The following is a 16156-nucleotide window of genomic DNA, read 5'->3' as shown; positions in this document are numbered from 1 at the left end:
GAAAGAGCAGGAGGCTGCAGGAAACTTAAAAGGGAGGTGCAGTGCCAGCTTCATCTCAAGATGTTGTACCTTGACACCAGGACACCCATGGAGCCACTCTTCTGCATCTTGAGTACAGCTGATTTGCTGCATGCAAGCTTAGGGAGCAAGAGCTGACAACTGAGTGAAGAGTTGTCTGCACCACAGGAACTTGCAGGGCTATTTATGCACTGTGGGTTGCCAACAGTGGGCAGCTAACTGGAGAGTGAAGAGGTAGAGGTCACTGCAGGGGCCATGGACTAGGTGCCAAAACTACTTCGGGCCAGGAGAACTAGATTCCACATGCCTAGAGCCCCCAGCTTATTTTCAGGCCCTTAATAATCTGGAGTTCACTTGGCTTTAGTTTTTGAGAGGTCCTGTGTCAGCTAGGTTTTGCTTTGTGAGTCAGTAGATGGTGTGGGACATTTTCATTGCATGACTTTAGTTTACAGGGCTGTACCAGCAGCATCCTAAGCTCCATCATACAGCAAGTGTCCAGTCATAGTTGTTAGGCCATTGCTTTAATAGGTTTTCAGTATACTCCAGTTCTGTATGTAGGATCATTACTCATTATCCATTCCTCCATTCACATAAGGTAGTGTGTTCCATGGCTAGCTGTACTAGTGGTGTGCCTGATATCAGTGCATCCTCAAAACTCTAGTGGTAATCTTCCTTTTGAAGCAAACAAGCATGAACCTTCTTCTTGCCCAAAGACTAGAATGCTGTAGGAGGAGGGTATTTGTGTTAGCAATGGTTCTTACTCTTGTTATCATGCTGTGTGCAGGCTATGTCTGTTGTTTTTTGTTGTCTTTTGATGTATACTTGGGGAATTCTTAAGGCTTAAGCCCACTGTGTGAGGCATTCTGTTTTCTGGTCAGTCACTGTCAACTTATCATACTGCTTCCATTTCTTAGGGCACTCCCCAAAACGTTTTCTCCCCTTCTTTCTTGGAGACAGCAGATGCATCCTCCCGTAGCTGTTACCACAAAGCATGCTGTCCTACTGCTTTTCCAAAAACATATTGATCTCTTGGTTTTCATTATTATTTTTTATGCTAGAATGTTCTTTGTTTCATTTGTAATTATGTCAGTTTGTGATGCTGTTGGAAATTGAGGTTCTTTGTTAAGTTACAATCCATGGCTGTCAATGTGTAGTGAATCTAGCAAACTTCTTGCTTTTTCAGTCTCTCTGCCTCTAGATCTCTGGTGCAGTTGCCACAGTAGTTTTACTTGGATGTTCCAGAATTATTACTGAATTACACACACACACACACAAAAAGCTAAAAAAGAATGTACTATTTTCTACATTCATCTTTCCTTTTTTTTTTTTTTTTTTTTTATTATTAACATAGAACAAACAGCTCTATTAAAAACCCTACTCACTCTTCCTTGCTACTAGTGCAACAGTCTCTAGTGCACAGTGGGTCTGGCCCCCAAAAAAGAAAGTGATAACGTACGTACCCCATGGGGAAGGGAGACACTCAAGTGTTCGGTTACCACTGACTGAGATCCAGTTTGACGTTGATGACATGCTGAGGGATGCACTAACTAGCAACCCTAGCTGCACACAATTTATTCAGCCTACTGTTTTTCCACCTAAATTGTTTCAAAGTTGATGAGAATCTGTTAATTACTTGGTGCCCTAAACACCTGCCAATTAAGGATGACACAGGTAGATGTTGGAGGTTGAACAAGTAACAGTTCTTACCAGACATCAGTGGTTTTCATGATCAGGTCCAAATTGTTGTGTGAAGAAACTGGAAGTGAAATATAACTCACAGAGCTATGCTTCAGCAATCTAAAGTCACCCAGAACAAGTAGGAGCAAACTCCTGCTGCTGAAACAATTAAACGTACATGAAGTCTCAGTGTTCTTATTGGGCTGGGTGAAGGTGGCTACAGTTGGAAGGTGTTTCACGTCAGCTGCTGTTAGTCCTGGACCACCACACTGAGCCTGGCTGTGCTAGAGCTGCAGCATGACTCCCTTCTGGCATGTACATCACAGGTGTACATACAAAGCAAATGGATGTGTGGAGAAATTACTTGCCCTGAGTGTGAATCTAGACCTCTGGTAGCCGTGAGCCAGCCAATTAAAATATGATCCAAAGACACTCAAAAATCAGTCTAAATATATTTAGAATACCAGACTAGAGTGGATAGCTGGGGCAGATATTGGAACGTATGTGTTCTGATGTAGCCTCACAAGCAGCTGAGAGAAAGTGTCTCTTGTACCTCTTGTCAGTAAAAGTGCAGTGTGCAAAACTGAGGGCCACAAGCCTTTTTTACTCTGTAATTTCAGGCCCCGAGTTCAAATGTGGGTTGCTTGCCCATGTGTTTGGTGAAATGTGTGGATTATCAAAAGGTGGGAAAAAATGTGAACAGCACATCTTGCACTGAAAAAGGAAGAACAAAGGGCAGTGGCAAAATGGTGTGAAATCTGATTCCTCAACTTCTTGTGGGTTCTTCCTGCTGGTGCTTATACCTCTCTTTCCTTTACCCATTCTCCTACAAAATCCCCTCCAACTGAATCAGCTGTCTCAGTCCATGAATGTTCTTTCTGGTGCTCTGAACTGTATGTGAGAGGCCATCTTAAAATGGTTTGAGTTGGAAGAGACCTTGAAGATCATCTAATTCAAACTCCCCTGCAGGGACACCTTCCCCTAGACCAGGTTGCTCCAAGCCCTGTCCAACCTGACCTTGAACACTTCCAGAGATGGGGCATCCACAGGTTCTCTCGGCAACCTGTTCCAGTGTCTCACCACTCTCACAGTAAAGGATTTTTTTCCTAGTATCTAACCTAAATCCCCTTTTCCAGTTTAAAACCATTTCCCCTTGTCTTATCGCTACACACTGTTGTAGAAAGTCCCTCCCCAGCTTTCCTGTGGCTCCTTCAGGTACTGGAAGGCTCCTATAAGGTCTCCCTGGAACTCCCTCTCCTTATAGGCCTCCGGCAGAACAGCCCCAACTCTCTCAGTCTGTCCTCATAGGAGAGGTGCTCCAACCCTTGGATCATCTTTGTGACCCTTCTCTAGACTTGCTCTAAGACCTCTATATCCTTCCTATGTTGAGGGCTCCACAACTGGACACTGTACTCTACGTAGAGTCTCATAAGTGTGGAGTACAGGGGCAGGATCGCCTCCCTCAATCTGCTAGCCATGCTTTTGGTGAAGCTCAGGACACAGTTGACTTTCTGGGCTGCAAGTGCACGTTGCCAGCTAATTTTGAGCTTTTAATTGACCAACATCCCCAGATCCTTCTCCTCAAGGCTGTCCTCAATCCATTATCTGCCCAACTTGTATTTGTGCTTGGGATTGCCCCAAATCAGGTGGAGGACCTTACTCTTGGCCTTGCTGAACTTTGTGAGATTGGCTTGGGCCCACTTCTCAAGCCTGTCAGGGTTTTTCTGGATGGCATCCCTTCCCTCTAGGGTGTCAACCAGTCCATACACTTTAATGTTGTCAGCAATCTTGCTGAGAGTGCACTCAATCCCACTGTCCATGCTTCACTCAAAGACGTTTATTACTTCTCTGGATTTCTGTGTCTTGTGAACATATGTATGCAAAGAGGCAGTTTGTAGTTTAGTTTGTTGGGGCAGTTTCTAATGGAGTGGACAAAACACCTGGACCATAGATGCAGAATTCCCAAACTCCTCCTTTGGTGTTCTGTGGTTGGCAGTGTTCTAGCTGTTGCCCTTCCATGCTCCCCAGGGTCCTCACAAAGACACTGTAAGTTGATACTACCTTTGTGTATTTCACTCCATGACCCCCTCCTGTGGCTCAGCATTTGGCAGTGGCCACTACATCTTGATTCAAGCAGATTGGTTCCCAAGCCCTTCCATGGAGGAGAAGCAGTGGCCTCATTTCACCTAATATAGTGCCATAGTCGAAGGTCCCAAAGCTGGAAGAGAATACTCATTTTATACTTGGATGGTTACTAGGCAAAGGTGTTTTGCCTCTTCTGTCAGTTGTGCTATGTTCTGGCTGCAAGTGCTGTGATGGAGGCTGTGGTGAATGAGAGAGCTGTTAGGAGGCTAAGTCATGGTCTCATCCCAGGTTAGATTTTCCTGCAATCTGTTACATAGTGTGTCAGGATTTGTCATGTATGTTTTCGTCTCTCTCCTTTAAACACACTCTCATGTACCAGTAATAGCACTGAAGATGAGGTGACCATACTCTTTGTTCCTTCTCCTCATGCATTGTTGGTGGGGGTACAGATGTATGCAGAAAGACAAGAGTCAGCTGTGAGAGCAAGTCATGAGAGACAAGGACCTCTTCCCTTTCCTTGAGAAGCAGCTGAGGCAATATGCAGAGAGGGCCACCTCCAGAGTGAGATGAGCAGGGTACCAGAACCATGCAGGTGCCACTGACTGGGATCCTGTTACGACAGTGGATGCTTGGGAACTTAGCAGCCTGGTCTTTACCAGTTGCTTTGGTTTCTCCAGCTCTGAGCACGAATTTTTTAGGAATGCTACTCTATATTTCTTCCCTGTGTTTCTGAAGAGCTTAATACAAGATTCCAGTTGCCTTTCATATGAGACCTCAAATGACTAAGAACTGTTTTTTACAGTGCAGTTCTAAGTCTAGTAACTGTCTTTCATAAGGGAAGGGGACCATGTGTATGTGGTAGACTACAAAAAGGAAGATACATTAGGAGCTCAGGATCAGAAGAAGGTTTAATAAGATTTTAAGATAGCATTGCCAGAAGCAGCTAATACCCAACAGGCAGACTGACTGGTGGTGTGGAAGGTTAGAAGGGAGCTTGTTTGCCCTTCCGCTCTGAAGAACCAGCATTTTCATATGAGTCATAATATAGCCCCCAGAATGAGATCCAAATGCTTATGCAAGTTCTTTGCTTCTGGGATTTTTAGAGGTTGTGTGCATACATGTATGTTTATGTAAGTCAAGTGGAATTTCTCTCACTGTGGAGAAATAATTACACTAATATGCTGGTTTGTGTTTTATAGAGCACAGCTTACAGATGATGAAAGAACAGTTGCTGTCAGAGGCTATGAAACCATATATACAATTTCTAGAAGCAGCTCACCTTCAGATATTTTGCCAGTGCTGTACCTCTCTGAATCACCTCCAAAATACGAAGAAAAAGCATCAATAGCAAATAATGAGTATTCTCCATCTTCATCTTCTTCATCTATTTCCTTAGCCACATCTGACACCAGCTCATAGAGAACTGTCAGTTAGAGTTAATTTTTAAATTAAATTGTACATTCAGATACACAATGTTTGAATGTATTTATTTTATAATAAAAGCAGTAATGTTGACTGTGTCTCATTTTTCATCAAAAAGCATAAATTATTAATTTGTGTTTTAAGAAATACTAGGTAATGCTGGGCCTCTAAGCAAGTATTCTGAAGAAATTCAGTTCACTAAAAGAATTTTAAATGCTCATTTTGTTCTGTTACAGCTTCAGTTTCTATTTTCAGTTGTTCTTTATATAATGGAGTCACTAAGTAGAGATCAATATTTTTCTTATTTTAATTAAATCTGTTTGGAGCTTGAAAAAAGAAATAATTAGGAAGTGTTTTTATTTCTATTGTTGTGTTACTTTAGTGGAAGATAGTTGTTTGAAAAGCCATTAACTTTGTATGTACTCTGAGAGCATTACAAGTAAGGGTGTTTAAGATGGGGACCGAATACATTATGGAGAACTTAAATGTTTGCTTTTTGGTGTGCCTGGTAACAAACACTCCATAGCTTAATTTAGAGCCTCTCTGGTCCTTATGTAAGTATAATCCCTATGAAAAGCAGTTTTAGCCAGCAGTTAAGAGCCCTAAGGCAGCACTGAGGATAGTTAATAGGCTAACAGTCTTGCTGTGGTAGTGACTGATTTCAGGGGGATTACACTGCAGTTGCATATTGTCAGTTGTGGTCCATACAAGGAGAACTTATTTTGTGAGGGTGAGCACCACTCTGCAACAGAATCTTCCAGGTGCAGGCATTACATACCAGCAAATGCAGGAGAGGCAGTTTTCATGGAAACACATGCTATAGGTGTTTTTAAATGGCACAGCACTTGACAGACCCTTCAAAGATACAGCTCTCTTTGCTCCTCTGTCTCTGTGAAGCCCTAAATTAGCAGTGGATGCCTGCCTTCAGAATGGGGTGACAACACATTCTAGCTCTATTTTGCGAATCATAGAATGTATTGGGTTGGAATGGACCTGTAAAGGTCATCTAGTCCAACCCCCTACAGTAGACGGGCTTCTCCAACTACAGCAGATTCCTCAGAGCCCCATCAAGCCTGACCTTGAGTGTCCCAGCACAGAGTGTCCCAGATGAGTCTCTGAACACCTGCATGCTCTGGAATCTCAGCTACACCTCTGTCGTGCACAATTTCTGGGAACCTGGCTGTAACAGAATGCCAGAGTTTGAATTAAGCACTCAATTTGCTTCCTGTGTCCAGAGAAAGGAGATTGCCTTGTGTCATTTTTCAATGAACATGCCTCTCGCCTGCAGAGTTCTATAGAGATTTTCAGGAACTCCTGTATTTGGCCATTTTATCCACCTCTGAATTGTTCACTCAGTCATGCTAGTGCATCTTTTCATGCAGCCACACAAAAACAAACTAGCCAGTGAGGGAGATATATTTAGCCAGAAAGAGAGCTGAGAGGCTTATGCATGCACAGTAATCAGCAGACACAGCACAGAGAGGGATTTAATATGTGGGAGCTGATTAAACTGGCATGACTCAGGCGTGGGAAATATCTGTATGAAGGAAAGAGATTCACAAAAAGCCAATAAGCATTTGATCCTCTTTTCTCTCAAGTGTTTTTTACATGGTGAATTTTTAAAGGATGCTGTTCCTTGAATGCCTTCTGTATGCAAAGCTATGGTTTGCCATCTTTTTTATTTTTTTTATCCAGAGCTTTTGTTTCTAACCTGGTTTTTAACAGTGATGCCCACTGCCCTGCATGATTCGTGCATACAAAGCCTTGCACATGTGGAAGGAGCTTGTTTCTCTGCATTTGTCGTGCTATTATATAGCAACTATAGAAGCTGGGCTATTTTACCCAAAAGATCCCATGCAAACAAAACCCCTTGTTGGCTTTGTTCTCTTGTTTGAATTATAAATGAACATTCATTTGCTTAAAAGGTTAAACATCAAAAAGCATTTACTCTAAGCGAATATTTAAGTAAGTCACCGTCTTGAAAAAATACACAGTCTTCTCTGATTGCTAACTGTAAAGGAATTAACCTTTTGTGCTGCCTGCAGTTTACTCAGTTGGTAGTTCCCAAGATGTACCCAAGAGACTAGACAAATCAAGTAGAATCTGTTCATTCTGAACTGAGTCCTATGGAAATGAAACATGATCTTGTTTGTCTTCAAGGTTATTGTGGTTTGATCTACTGTTCATTCTCTTGAGTTGATCACTATTTAAAAAAAAAAAAAAAAAAGCAGTCTTCACAGAAATCATGCTTTAGCAAGCTGCTGACCTGACTCCTAGGAGCCAGCACCTGAATTTCATGGGAACAATAGGTGTTACCTCTGAAAACATGGATTGAAAATGTAATTTCTCTCAGTATCGTTTCGAGAATATGATTAGGAAATAGTTCAATGTATAGGTCTATTAGTTTCTACTATTTCTGAATTGGAGAATCATTCCTTGAAAATTCAGTGAATGTGCTGGGTGCATCTCCATAACCCACTCAGCACTGAGAAGGCTAACGTAACCGGGGCAACCATACGCAAGTACTGTGTTGTCGAAAGCTGTTGCAGCAAGGTCAGAAAATAAAGGGTGTTAGCAGATCTCCTCCACCACTGACGGCTACCACTGATGAACAGTGTGAGTGGGAGTAATTTTTGATGTGGGGAGTAGGGGTGAAATGTCTGTATTTGAAAGGAAGCAGCACCTTGTAAAGCTATAAAAGTAGCTTAAAATAATAGGGAATAGCATTTTTATTGAGGAAGTGAGACACTTTACTGTCACACTAATGGTGCTATAACCCCCTTTCTGCCCTAAGGTTGCCTTGAGTGTTTGACATAGAAATGCTAGGGAGCAAAGCAAGTTGGTTACTCATTCACACTTGCTTTAACAGGCAAAGTGGGAGGTAAGGATTGCTTACCCTCTGTAAATGAGGCTAAGGTCTCTCTTCCTTGCTGCCTGCACTGACACTGCTCTGCTTCTAACTGCAATGTTACAATCCTTTGGATAGGAGAAGGATTCATGAAAGTATAAATGGATGCCTCCCCTCCACGAGAAGTCTTTCTTCCTGCATCACCAGCAGCTAAAAAAATGGAAAGCTTACTCATCTGAAAAACTGAGCTTGCACAGACCTCTGCAACAATGCTGTGTTTTCAGTACAGCAGCAATCATCCACACAGTCCTTGCCCTTTGTGGTTGATAGCTCTGTATCCATCTATCCCTTTTCCATCCTGCCTCTTCAGAGTCATGGCTTGTGGTGCATTTCTGTGTCCAGGCAGACATTTTTGGCAATGCCTCCACATTGCTGCAGTAAATGTGTCAACATTGCTCTAGATCTGTTCTCCTCCCTCTGTCACATGTGTGTGTATCTGGATAATTTGGTATCGAAATGCCTTGAATTTGGTGTGCCTGCTGACAAGATATTCCCTGGGATTGTATAAAACCATGTAGGTACAGCTGTGGTCAGATGGCTGAATGTACTTCTCACAGCTTCTTTATGCTTTGAGGCTGGCAGTGCAGTAGTACTGGGCCCCAGGGTGCAAGGCCCACACATGGTGGTTCTTTAGGTACTGTTGTCACATATGTAATCCATATTTCCCCCCAAGGATGCTGCATACAGTCACCTTTCTCCAGGAAAAAATGTCTGTTTTAGTCAAATCCTTAGCTTCTTAATCTCCCTGTGATTGAGTGTTTCTTTGTGGAGTGATACTTTGTATGTACTCTTTTTTTAAAGCAAATCAGTGTACAGCACCATGACATAATTCTCTTTTATGTGGCAGGTTTTGCATGTTCTATGGCTAAGTCCCTGACTACATTACAGGCATATAAGAAAACAAAACCTCACTACCGTGGGTTGACAGGGTGAACACTTATGTAAAAATTAGTAAGATAAGGAGAGGAGAAAAGGATCAAGTGAAGACCTCTCAGTGTTTACTAGGGTGACCCTTGAAACAGGTTAGAGAGCTGAGGAGGTGCAGAGCGTTATACAAAGCCTGCTTCAAGCAGCAAGCCCTGCAGGGAAGGTCTGCATTGGTGATAGGAAATCGTGTGGAGGGACAGAAAGCAAAGCAGTGCTTCTGTTCAGAGGTAAGGTCCCTGAAGCAGATAGGAACAAAACTGTAATGCGAGCTAAAATAGCATCCATTCTGAAGATCTCACTCTGACCAGTTGCTTAGGGTTCACAAAACTGTTCCTGTTTGTTTAGGAGTTATTGCTGGTAAAAGGGGGTGCATTTAATAAATTGGCATCTTTGAGTTCTCAGAACACACACTTACTTGGCAAAGGAAAGCACTAGCTTTAAAAAAATCGATGTGATCTGATAACGTCCTGAGATTTTGACAGCTGAATGCATCACTGCCACTGGGGAAATAATGGCAGAAATGTGGGGAGGCTCAGAGAAAATTATAACTTAAAAAGAGGAGGGGTTTCTACTGTAACAAACAGAAAGTGTTTTCCATCCCAGCTTCAAAGTTCAAGTGACAAGTAGCCTGGGAAGATGCTATCCATATTCTCCAGCTCTGCTGCACACGTGCTCAGCAGCCATGAAGTCACGTCCTAGGCCAAAGGCAAAGAGAGTCAGCCTTGGAATAATACAACACCAATGTAGTAAACTCTGATTCCAGCCAGCATCTAAGGACCATCGCATAGGACCAAGGAAATGCTCCAGCACAGTCCTGTTGCAAATAGCATTTGCAGAGTTCTTGACTAAATGAGAGGTGGAAGGTGGCCCTACGTCTGTGTATACCATTATTTACACAGCTATAATAGTGCCATGCTGCTTTTAAAAGGACATTGGAAAGCCTGGAAGCTTCAGCGAACAGTGACAAGAGTTATTTATGGTATGGAAAAACATGACTTCTGGAGAGCAGTAACAGAAGTTCCTTCCATTAAGTTTACCAAATACAAGGTTAAAGGTGACTTAAGATTTGGCTATAATTCCCTATGCAAGGACAGCTTATCTGGTGTTTCAGCACTTTGTAATTTAGTTGTCATAATACAAAACTAAGCCATAACACTTTGTTCAAGTGGTGCAGAGTCCTAGATTTGCTGCTGGGGGACATGCTGATCTTGAGTGTATTGGTCAGAAAATGTGTTGGCACCCCAGATAATAGAAAAGACGTAATACTGACTTGGAAGCTTCCCAGATTTTTTTTAAAGGAGTCTGGTGCTAATATCCCTTCAGGTCTGTCTGCTAACAAATGACAAAGATACATCTGCAATTGCATGCAGTACCAGATCCGAAGATGCCAAATTCAGTGAGCAGCCCCTTTCAGATGTGAGCTGTTGTCACACTGTATAGTACAAATGCAGAGCAGAATAAAGGCACCTTGACTGATTTTGAAGAAGCAGTCTAAGAGGTGAGTTTTCTAGTTCTAAAGCTATTTTTATCCTAAAAATCTTGCTTCCCCAGAGCAGCTGGTAGCAGGCAATAGCATTATATGTACTACCACCTGAGGAGTAATCTCTGTTCTGTGTGTACTCCCCTGCCATGCTAGTCAAAACTGATCAAATAGTTGGAGATTTTTCCTCCTTAATGAATTATACAAAGATGTTCTACCAGAACCCTCCAACAGCAATTACTTTAGTCTGAAACTGTTAGGAAGCAGAAAATCTCAACACTCTAATTATCTGTCTGTTTAATATATGGAACATGTGTTTAACAGAGCAATTCATTGTGACGTAGAAAAATTCTTTAGGAGGATAAGATCCCTTGCTTTACCAAGTTTAACATTACAGGAGATACTTTCTCATTCTTGCAGTGATACATTATTCAGGGTGTGTGGGCTTTACTCAGCATAAACTTTGAGGAAGTGGTGGAGATCCCACAACAAAAAATGTCCACAATCAGGGGGAAGTTACAGAGCAATTATGCTACCTTCAAACAGCTGGGAAGTTTGGCTGTCTAGAAATAACTTTTCTCCCACAACCAGCAGCTCTCCCAGGCTGTTCATCCCTCACCATCCTGTTGCCACTCACCCTCCACCCACACACTGCTCCCCCTTGGCAAAATATCAGAAAGCCTACTTTGATATTTTTAAACCACAGAAGCTCTGGCTGCAGAATGAGCTGCAACACAGGTCCAGACGTGGCTGTAAATGTCACATTCAGAGCACTGAAAAGCAGTTCCAGCAATGGTGATGTTTTCTTGTGGATCTGGGTTGTTGAAGTGGTAGGCTATGGAGAGCAAGAGTTGCCACACTGCTGTTGGCAACTAAATGTATGCTGCCCATATGTTGGATGCATCAGCTGGCAAGGGACCTAGGAAAAGCTGTGGTGGCTGCAGCTTCCTTTCTCTCCCATCTGGCATGGGCAGAGAGATGAAATATCAGTGGGTGCCAAATTAAAGGAGAGGATAAACAAGGAGATAAGCAGCCACGCAAGGGTGAAGCCATTTCGGAAGTGATGGTGGTAATGCAAGAAGATTTTAGTAATCATTTTGGGCTTCACTTCCCAGACCTTTATTCTTCTAAGCAAAGTTTATTCTTTCACATGATGGACTCTGTTAACCATACACAAAGTTCTTGTGTAACTAAACTGAACCTTCAACTTTTAAATGCTCTGCTGAGTCCCTTGCAAGCCTCCTTTCTCTTCAGGCAGCAGTCACGTTATAGTCAGTAATGGAGCAGAATAACAACAATGTAGAAGATTTCTCCTTAAATGTCTTTTCTGTTACTCCTTATCAGCCAAACAGGTCCGATGTCCTGGTGTCAGATGGGGATAAAGCTGGCACCACACTACTCTTTTCAGGTGTGTTTTTGGGACTGGTGGGGATCACTTTCACTGTGATGGGATGGATAAAATACGACGGCATTACTCATCTGGAGTGGACTCAGTTGCTAGGGCCCATTCTGCTGTCTGTCGGGGTGACTTTTATTCTGATTGCTGTTTGTAAATTTAACATGCTTACATGCAAGCCCTGTAAAGAAGGAGACGAAAATACATCAGACCTCGACCAGACTGCAAGTGGACAGTCCTTTGTCTTCACTGGCATTAACCAGCCCATAACGTTTCACGGCGCCACAGTGGTTCAGTACATCCCTCCGCCGTACCCAGCCCAGGAAGGTCTTGCTGTGAGTCCTGCCTGCCTTCACCCGGTGCTCAGCTGCTGCAGTGCTGGTTCCCCCGCTGCCTCACCCAGTCCCACCTCAGGCTCTGCTCACTTCTGCCCTGCCTACCCCATGGATAACCCAGCTTTTGCCAGAGATGAGGACTACGCTGCAGAGAATACCAGGAATCAGAGGTACGTTTCTGAATTGCCTTAGTGTGAATGGACACAGGCTTCTGAGTATTCAGATTGTGTGTGTGGTTTCAAAGGAAGCAAACGCTAGTCCAGAGAGTTATCCTTTTTTTGGACTATTTTATTTGTTTTGTTAGGAGTGTTTTCTTGAGTAAAGACTTTGGAGATATGCTTATTCTGAAAAAGTGTAATTGACTTTATATCCATTTTGGTTTTCGGTCTACTAAAATCTCATGTTATTTTCAAAGATATTAGTATATATTCTCCTGCCTTATTGTTTTGTTTTGTTTATCTTACTACCTTTAGACTGTTGACTAGCAGATTATTATATGAACATCCAGAGGCTTCCACTCAAACACAATCACAACATACAAGTCAGCACACAACAGCATCTTTATGACAGTGCAAGAATCAGTTTGGTACCAGATGCTCTTCCTCCTGATTACGCCTGGCCACAACATGCTCTTCTCCTACTGTAGTAACCTTCCAGCCCCTACTATTTGCCCAGTTTTGGGGCATAAACAAGACCACTGGTATTTCAGAAAAGTACAAAATGGCTTTAATCAGAGTCAAAATAATTTTATATAGTCCTATAATTGCAGGAATTGCTCAGAATGATACCCTTTCTAGAACAAAGATCACTTTTAGTTAATAAATTTAAGTCTGTTTGAAAAACTGCTGATTGACCCATTGTCCTCAGCAACATGTGTGACACTCACAGGCAGCATGAAAACAAAGGTCACCTCCTGACATTTTTATACTTCACAAAATTAACACAGCAAATTATTGAATTGCAGTGAAACTTCATCTCGTAGCATTTTCTCAAGAAATCAGGAAGCACTTTGCCCAGATAAGGCTGACAGGAAGCAGCACTGAAGTTATTTGCATGCTTTGTGCTTGCAAAATTATTTTTGCATCTGCTTCTCTTTGTTTTTTTCAGGTCAGAGGACAGTTCTGATGAGCCAGAAGAACTACTGGAAGACTACACCTGTGATAACTTGTTACCTCCACGTTATGAGGAAATATACCCACTGTCTTCATAATATAACCGGCAGATGACAATTCAGAGACACTAGCTTTTTATCCCAAAGAATCTTTTCTTTACACACTTTCACACTAAGCAAGTGTGAGCAAGATCTTGGTACTGATACACAGTTCAGTATCACTGAAAGTATTTAATGATCCTGTCTTTTTCTCCCTCAAAATTCCTTCACCTTTTGCTATCCAGTTTAATAGCAGAGCTATTAATTCTTTAAAGCAAAACTATTAATAGCAAAGCTATTAAACTCAAGCATTTAAATCCATATTAGGGTTCCCCATAAAAAAGCCTGATTTTCAGACTTGCTGAAGCCAGTGTGAACTGTGAATGCACAAGACATTTGTGGAAGGTCATGGTTGCTCATGGACATTCAGCTTCATTAGAAAATGCTTGATTTATTCTTGATATGTTTTCCATCTTGCTTGCTTGGGAAACTTCAAACTGCTCAAGTGTCAGATCCATGAAAGTGTCTATAATGTCTTAATTCTGTCTGATTCTTTAGACTAGCTCACTCATTAATGTGAGTCCAGCCTATATATTAGATTTCCTCTTCTTGGTTCACCTGTGCAATTCAGTCCCATAGGCATTTTTTTAATACCCTGCTTGAACCAGAGCATCCCAGAACATAGGAAATACAAATAGTGACCTCTGCTCATTTTTGACTCAGACCTCTATGAGATCCTGCATGCATCAAATTCAGATCCCTTCCCCACCTACTGGTGTGCAAAGCACTGTCTCCCACGGGGAGTCCAAGCAAATACTAGGTTCATGTATCTATAGAGAACGGCACATTTCTGAAGCTTTGGCAGAGACCTGTGGTCCTACCAGTTTTAAAGGCTTTAACAATCACAGCTTTTCCCTGCTACACCCTCATTTTGTGGGATAGCCATGGCGGAACCCCTCCTGAGGTCCCTTCTTGTTTGAATGCATGTCCTAGGCACACAACTTAGGCTGTAAGTTCCCCCAGAGCAACCAGGAAACTACATGCTGCAGCAAACTTTCTTTAAGCTTTGATGGTCAACATGGTTCGAGGAATTCTGTCTGTAAATGCATTTACAGCCTTATCTAACAAAGGCTGAGGTGCATAAGCTCTGAAATCTTGCAATCCAGAATGAAGATCCCAAAAAGCTTGGCTCAGCATCTGTCTGAACTCCAGAGCAGTAAGAATGCCATGAGTATTTTAATTTTTATTTTGTGTTTCTGCGTATCCTTCAAGTTCTGCTTTTGCGTGTGCCTAAAGGTGGCCTGGCACAGCTGGACAAGTCAGCATTACCCCGTGCAGGATCCCATCAGTTTTGCCTGTCTCCTTCAGAGGGCTCAGACCGAAAGCTGCTTCTCAGCCCACACAGCTGGAGCAGGCACCATGCAAAATGATCTAGAGAGCAATGGTCACCATCCAAAGTAAACGAGTGGTGTGCTACTGGTATGCCTGCAGGTCAGTCTCCCACCCTGGAGTAGTGAGGGCTAAAAGCAGATGTTCCTTATGGAATGCATGAGCTTTCTCTGACTTGCCAACTCAGCTCCTGCCCGGTGCCATTGAAATGTGATTGGTCTCGTTGACATCATTCCTGAGGGCTGGAGAAGCATGGTGTTGAGCACAGGCACTGAGTGTCCATGCAGCCTCACTAGTCATCAGCAGACACAGCTCTGGATGGAGATGTGCATTCAGAACATTGTCCAGTTGCAAGAGCTGCAGGGCAAACTGACCTCCCTGCCCTCTATGCTTAGAGACTGCCAAGAAAAAAAGCATTTTGAGCAGGGCACAAGACAACTACTGTGCTCTACAGTGATGGACACGACTCTGTCAGATATAGTTGGGAGACAACATTTAAACTGACTCAAAGATGGATTAGCAATTGCAGCAGCAGCTACTGAACAGTGACGGCAAACTACATACAAGGTTTTCCACCCTCAAGAAATATGGGCCACACTGATTTTCTGCAGGTAGGCACATGTAGTTGGAGGAAGGCAGGCACTCTGTGTTCAGTGTGATCTCTGTGGGACTTAGTGAGAGAACAAAAGGTCTAAAAATAAATGCAAGCTTCTCTTATGGAAATCTCTTGCTCCTCTTCCAGAATTTACAGAGGTGAATTCATCCTCCCTCCACAGCAGGAAACGGGAAGGTCCCAAATCCTCAGTTAGTTCCACATGGACAGATCCCTGTACTTAGCACGCAGTTCTGCTGACTCTAGCAAGCACTGCAGGAGCACAGAGGTCAGGCTTGATGGATCCAATTGCAGGACCAGGGTCAAAATTTCTACCCGATCACCCTCCCCCACAACAAGAAAATTCTTTCCATCAGAAACCATAGATTTTTGCTGCTGCTTTTTCACATGCACACACACACACTCACACCTCACCTACCCAGCCATCCTGCCCCCTGCTCAAATATGTGGCATAAGCATGTTTCATGGCATAATCACAGCTTTAATTTTCTGTCATCAAATTGTACTGTCAGAGTGAACATGAGACATCTAGAAGGTTGCATAGTGGACTCGGTATTGGTTTTAAAGTGTACTTCTGCAAACACTAAGTTCATTGAAAGAGCCCTGGTTTTCCTTTTAGAGAAAGGCTAAATAGATAAATTTAAATAACTACATATTAAAATGATCTTCACCCAACAGAGTAATTCTGCCTGAATTCTGCAGGAGTCTTTTCGTGCTGCACAGGTATTTGAGAAGCTCTGACTTAACAACATTTCC

At 42.7% G+C, this 16156-nt stretch overlaps 2 protein-coding genes across 2 annotated transcripts in view; both read left to right on the top strand.

Annotated features, from left to right (window-relative positions):
- The window catches only part of TMEM171 (transmembrane protein 171), an 8619-nt gene extending 3407 nt beyond the window's left edge, over window positions 1–5212 (top strand). The window contains exon 3 of the mRNA XM_010006372.1: window positions 4980–5212. Coding sequence (XP_010004674.1) covers window positions 4980–5199 — 220 coding nt within the window. The 3' untranslated portion in view covers window positions 5200–5212. The remainder of the gene's footprint in view (window positions 1–4979) is intronic.
- Window positions 5213–11795: 6583 nt separating this feature from the next.
- Window positions 11796–13458, top strand: TMEM174 (transmembrane protein 174). Its single transcript, XM_010006371.1, has 2 exons — window positions 11796–12418; window positions 13356–13458. Exons 1-2 carry the CDS (start codon window positions 11796–11798, stop codon window positions 13456–13458), a joined length of 726 nt encoding a protein of 241 aa, XP_010004673.1.
- The last annotated feature ends 2698 nt before the right edge of the window (window positions 13459–16156 follow it).

Source organism: Chaetura pelagica, unplaced genomic scaffold (genome assembly GCF_000747805.2).
Source record: "Chaetura pelagica isolate M959 unplaced genomic scaffold, ChaPel_1.0 scaffold559, whole genome shotgun sequence".
Classification (NCBI taxonomy): domain Eukaryota; kingdom Metazoa; phylum Chordata; class Aves; order Apodiformes; family Apodidae; genus Chaetura; species Chaetura pelagica.
Note: the sequence above shows the minus strand (reverse complement) of the source record. Positions and strands in the feature narration are given on the sequence as shown.

Coding starts and splice junctions, on each gene's coding strand:
- TMEM174 (XM_010006371.1), top strand. CDS start 11,796: ATGGAGCAGAATAACAACAATGTAGAAGATTTCTCCTTAAATGTCTTT. Junction 12,419..13,355: donor GAGAATACCAGGAATCAGAG/GTACGTTTCTGA, acceptor TGTTTTTTTCAG/GTCAGAGGACAGTTCTGATG.